General features: G+C 35.5%; 1 protein-coding gene across 1 annotated transcript; it reads left to right on the forward strand.

Moving 5' to 3' along the window:
- Window positions 1-1,706: 1,706 nt before the first annotated feature.
- LOC147290437 (aspartic proteinase nepenthesin-1-like) lies at window positions 1,707-3,041 on the forward strand. Its single transcript, XM_086235801.1, has one exon. The coding sequence runs from the start codon at window positions 1,707-1,709 to the stop codon at window positions 3,039-3,041; it is 1,335 nt and encodes a 444-aa protein (XP_086091927.1).
- The last annotated feature ends 3,006 nt before the right edge of the window (window positions 3,042-6,047 follow it).

Consider the following 6,047-nt stretch of genomic DNA (forward strand, 5'->3'; position numbering starts at 1 on the left):
TGAATTCCGATTTTGCTGATTTTTTGTAAGGATGATCTTTGACTATGAATATAGAAAATGAACGGTTCAGATTGTTGAAATCACGTTGTGGTCTTCACAATTATGAAAACAATAAGGTTTCAACGAGAAAGTTATTAAAATTATACTCTTCAACTCTTCAAGTGTATTTATATGTAGAAGCTCATATATCGATCGTGTTTTCAACGATCCGAACCGTTCAAGTTTTAGTTCCCCACTCAAAGAGAATCCTTGCAAAAAATTAGCTCAATCAGAGATGTAAAAATGACGTAACGGTGGTCGAATTAATGAACGATCGTTGTTTTTCTAATGATAATCGAATGGGTAGATGAATTCCGATTTTGCTGATTTTTTGTAAGGATGATCTTTGACTATGAATATAGAAAATGAACGGTTCAGATTGTTGAAATCACATTGTGGTCTTCACAATTATGAAAACAATAAGGTTTCAACGATAAAGTTATTAGAATTATACTCTTCAACTCTTCAAGTGTATTTATATGTAGAAGCTCATATATCGATCGTGTTTTCAACGATCCGAACCGTTCAAGTTTTAGTTCCCCACTCAAAGAGATTGCTTGCAAAAAATTAGCTCAATCAAAGATGTAAAAATGACGTAATGATGGTCGAATTAATTAACGATCATGGTTTTTTTAATGATAATCGAACGAGTAAATGAATTCCGATTCGACCGATTTTTTGTAAGGATGATATTTGACTATCAACATATAAAATGAACGGTTCAAATTGTTAAAGTAATGAACAATCATGCCATCATGGTTTAATAACTTCAATTATAGTTGTATTATAAAAATTGTATATGCACATATACATTTATGTTTTATTATAGTTGTAAATTTGTAATGTTGTATATAATTTTAAAAGTTTATTATTTATGGTATTACATACTTACATAGTATAGTTTACACTATTACTATTTAGTATTTACTAACATTATAGAATTATATAATAACTTAATAAACATATTAATAATTTATTAGAATAAACAAACGAAAAACCTATTAAATATGTTATGATTCACCAATTAGACAAATAAACTAGTTAGCTCAGTTGGTTGAGAGTTGAAATTTGTTCTATGAGGTCTCAAGTTCGATTTAGAACATAGCCAAAATCCTATATTTTTTTTATTGAAGATATTAAACGGGCTTTGGGCTTTGGGCTTCGGGCTTTGGGCTTTGGGCTTTGGGCTTCGGGCCGGGCTTTGGACCGGGCTTTGGGCGGGCTTTGAGCGGGCCTAAGCGGGCCGGGCTTTGGGCGGGCCGTGGGCTTCAAGGGGATGGCCCAAGCCCAACCCAAAAAATTTTCGGGCCGGGCCGGCCCGGCCCAAATGTCGGGCCACATCGGGCTTCGGGCCCAATGGGCTGGGCGGGCTTCGGGTGGGCTTCGGGCCTTGGGCTATTTGGTGAGCCCTAGCCATATGTATATAATTTTTTAAAATGAAACGACATTGATATATTGCTTCCCCAATTAAAGGACAACACCAAATTAAAGGAAATACCAATTTATTATAACCATTGATATCAACCTATAAATATTACACTAATGTGCTAGATACCCATCGAATTGTTCACACAAACTTTAGATGTTGCATCAGCTATAGTTTTTAGTAGTACAACACTTAACACTTAACACTTATCTTAGACCTATCAAAAAACAAAGAAGCAACCATGGCTTCAACCCTAATATTGTCCCTAGTTGCACTAATTTCACTACTCACCACCATCCCTCCCTCCGTGTCTTTTCTCAAAACGCGACTCAAAGGCTTTGAGGCACGTCTCATTCACCGCGACTCCCCTAAATCTCCGCTCTACAACCCCAAGGCAACACCCGCTCAACTTCTAGAGTCAGCCCGTCGTAGATCCAAATCAAGACAAAACTACCTCAAATGGCTAATGTCCGGCGAAACATGGCGGCGAAATTACGTTAGTGCCCCCATCGACGTGGAGTACGGAGACTACATCATGAGGTACAAAATCGGCACCCCCGGAATCGACACCTTCGGTTTCTTCGACACTGGGAGCACCCTAGTTTGGGTGCAGTGCCAGCCTTGTGAGAAATGTTACAACCAAAGTGTACCAATCTATGACCCTAAAACCTCATCCACGTATGAGAAAGTCAGGTGCAGCTCACGTTTGTGCAAGCAAACCTTTGATTCCGAGTGCCCGGATTTGGATCTAGATGTGTGCAAATACACTGTTCATTACCAAGATGGTGGGACTTCACAAGGAGTCATTGCCAAAGAAACCATTACGCTTGACAATGATGACCCCCCAATCACAGATGTGGTTTTCGGATGCGGTCACTCTAATTCGGACCCGGAATCGGGTTATAACCCACCCGGAGTTGTGGGTGCAAGTAGAGAAAGCTCTTCACTGGTGGGTCAGTTTGCGTTTCCACGTTTTTCGTACTGCATTACACCAGACAATGAAGGGAACCGGAGCTCCGTGAAACTGGGTTCAAAAGCAGTGATCAATGAGGAAGTGTTCCAGACCCAGTTGTTAATGGGTCAAGATGGTTATTACTATCTAAACCTAGAAGGCATTAGTGTTGGTGGGACTATGTTGAACATTTCAAAGTCGGTGTTTAAGATGGACCGGGATGGAAATGGAGGCTTCTTCATGGATTCAGGATCAACTTATACTTATCTTGTAGCAGAGGCTTTCTATGCGCTCAAGCAGGCAGTGGAGACTGCTTTGCGGGATTTCGAACCCGACCCGGATCCGGAACGGTTCTTCCCATTGTGTTATGCACAAGAGGATTTTGGGGTGGATTTGACGCCGGATATAGCGTTCCATTTCGCAGGAGGACTGAAGTTTCCGCTGTGGCCGTCCAACGCTTGGGAAAAGGATGAGGAGAATGGAAAAACCTGTTTGGCTATAAAACCGAATTATGATGGCAACTATTCTGTGTTTGGATTGCACCAGCACAGGAGTGTCAATGTTGGGTATGACTTGGATAACAACGTTGTGTCCTTCAAGTATGCCGGTGACTGCATCATCTGAAAACACAAGTGTTTTAGGTGCAATCTTTTGGTGTTTGGGTGGGATATTTAATTTATATATATATATGCCACATAATTATGTCCATGACATGATGGTACATGTTATGAGATAGAGGTAGCTAGGAGATGAGTATGAATAATACATGTGACAATTAAGTACTATATATTAGTGTTGGTGATTAATCAAATTGATCATTATTTTTCTAGTATTTAGTTGATTGTTCTACACATTATACACATGCATGCATGGGCAAATTTGTTAATTTGATATTTGATATTTGGTGTTTTACATGTTTTTTTTGGTCAATGGTGTTTTACATGTTGATGATTATGAATCTCCAGATGATATAGCATTAAATGAAGAGATTTGCTGGTCACAGCTAGTCGTCGATCATTGAAAAGGCAGATTTATAGCTTGGCTAAGTTGGGGACGATTGAATCAAACCTCACTTGGAAAGTTGATATTGCAGTCTTTGTAGATAACTTCCATGCTAGAACAAATATTGTTTGGGTTTAGTTTTTTTTTTCCTTGGACAGATAGAGAAGAAAAAGTGGGTTATTCTACAATACATAGCCACACTCTTATTGCCAAAACCAATAAAAAATAACAGAAGTATTCTAAACCCTTATAAGCTACTAGCAAAGCCTCACATTTTTAAGATGAGATATTTCTCTAAACAAAATAAACATGTTCTAATCAAACCACCTGCGTTGGGACCTCGCCCATAACCTTTTACCATATATGCAGTTGCAAAATGTTGGCCAATATATGTCCGCTGGTGGCCAATGATCTATGGATCCATTCACCACCGTTAATAGTACTTTTGTGATCATCACATCTATTATTAATCGTGCTCGATCATCTCATATATATATATGGCATGTTATCATGTTACGAAGAAATGTGTTATTCATACACGGTTGGGATTAAAAGTAATTAAGGTATTACGTGGTACTTGAGGGATCAATTATTATATGCCATTGCTTTAGGTCTTATTTATTACTAGAAGGATCAATTATTATATGTTATTGCCTTTTGGGTCTTATTTATTTATAATAAGTAAGAAATTATTATATAATTAATCTGTCCCATCAATTGGTATGAGAAAACCCAGTATTATTGAAAGAAAAAAGATTATGGGTCTTATTATTAATTTGTGTGCTAATGTGTGCCCTATAACATAAAGTTTGATATGGCTAACTTATTTATACATGTCGTTTTTAATTTGCCACATCAGTTAAATAAAATTTTTTTTCACCTATTAAAAATTAGATCTAAATCCTAAAACTCCCTCACCATTCTGTATGGATAAACAGTAAAACTTATTTTCCTATTTAAACATATATATAATCAATTGAATGAATCGATCGAAATCAATTGAATGAAGTTGTAATATTGTTAATATTCCTTACTCTAATAAAAGGTTAGTCTTGGAGTTGGAGCATGAGATGGGTAGCTTTGATGTGTTATATATATTGAAACTTACCTATAAAATAATGTATATGGCATTTGTACGTTTTGGGCTGCTATTGTTGATGGACATTCATATAGAGGACTAAAATTAAAAGAGTAAACTAGGGAAAGTCCATTCAAACTCTTATTTCTCCTATTGTAATTTTATGTGATTTATTTTTTTTGTGTGTTAATTAATCTCTTTAACTAATTGTCAAATCACTTACTTTTCATAATATTTCATAGTCAACGTACATTTTTTAGAATTCAGTTTTGTAAATCGTTCTCTCTCACTTTCCCTATAATGTCAATTCCATTCTTTATTAGACTTTTAATATGTAGGAATCATGACTACTTTATTGATTTATTTCTTTTCTTTTTTGGGTTTTAATATTTCTTCTATTTATGGTGTATATATAGTAAACTTTTTTTTTTTTTGTTTTCTGGCGCCTAGTGGTTGTTCCAGCATGATTTGCCTTTATGAGGCCGGTTTGTGTTATTTTCATGTTTTTAAACTTTTGATTTAGGATCCCATTAGTTCCTTTGAACCTACACGTACGTACACCATATATCAAAACTAGTAATTAAAACCAAGGATGTATGCTGATGTGTGAGATTACTTGTTGATGGCCCTGTAAATCGGAAATTAATCTTCCATGGTGTATCTAAATTGTATTGTGCCTCAGATTGTAATATAGAGCAGGGTTCAGTCTCCCAATCTACCTAATGCAAGGCTAGCTATAGCAAATGCAACATGCCATAGAAAGTGCCTTAATTCTAGTTAGTTATGAGTCGCACGGACCTAAAATATATGCCTCTTTATTATTTAGATAATATTCTTCCGATCAATATTTCTTTTTTCATCCAAAATTGTCTTAATTTACTTTCCAATTATATTTGTCAATACTTAAAAAGAATTGACATCCTTGTTGATATCAATATGAATTAATAACAAGATTGCTTAATTCCCCAGTTCTCCATTCGACATTTAGCTAGAGGACAACACCAAATCAATAATATGAACACTTGGCATTTTATGGTTGAAGTTGATAAAGGTTATAAAGACGTGTGAAAAAGAGAGAAAGCCAAGTCGGTACTGTAAATGGTTAGGTCAATAATTAATATTGATTGCCTTCCAAAAATAACTTTGCAAATCAACATTAAAAAATAATGCATTCTGGTTCTTAATTTTTGCATTGAATTATTGATTGCCTTCCAAAATCAAATTCCAGCAGGAAATCAAGGATACAAATTAATATAAGAATCTATCTCTAAAATCAAGCATATTAAATGAAATAAACTTAAATATGAATATCAACCCATAAAATTAAATGGGACTTGTTTCTTGATATCAATATCAATTAATATGTAGATTGCTTCCCCATATTTGTTATTTGAAATAGAACGACGTTGATTGCTTCCACATTAATTTAGAGGACAACACACCAAAGGAAAAACCAATATATGAGTCTATAAATGTTAGCTATTGATACTCATCGAATTGTTCACACAAACTTTTCTCTTGTCGACCTATCAAAACACAAAGAAGCAACC

This window comes from Dryas octopetala, chromosome 3, assembly GCF_963921425.1.
Source record: "Dryas octopetala chromosome 3, drDryOcto1.1, whole genome shotgun sequence".
NCBI lineage: Eukaryota > Viridiplantae > Streptophyta > Magnoliopsida > Rosales > Rosaceae > Dryas > Dryas octopetala.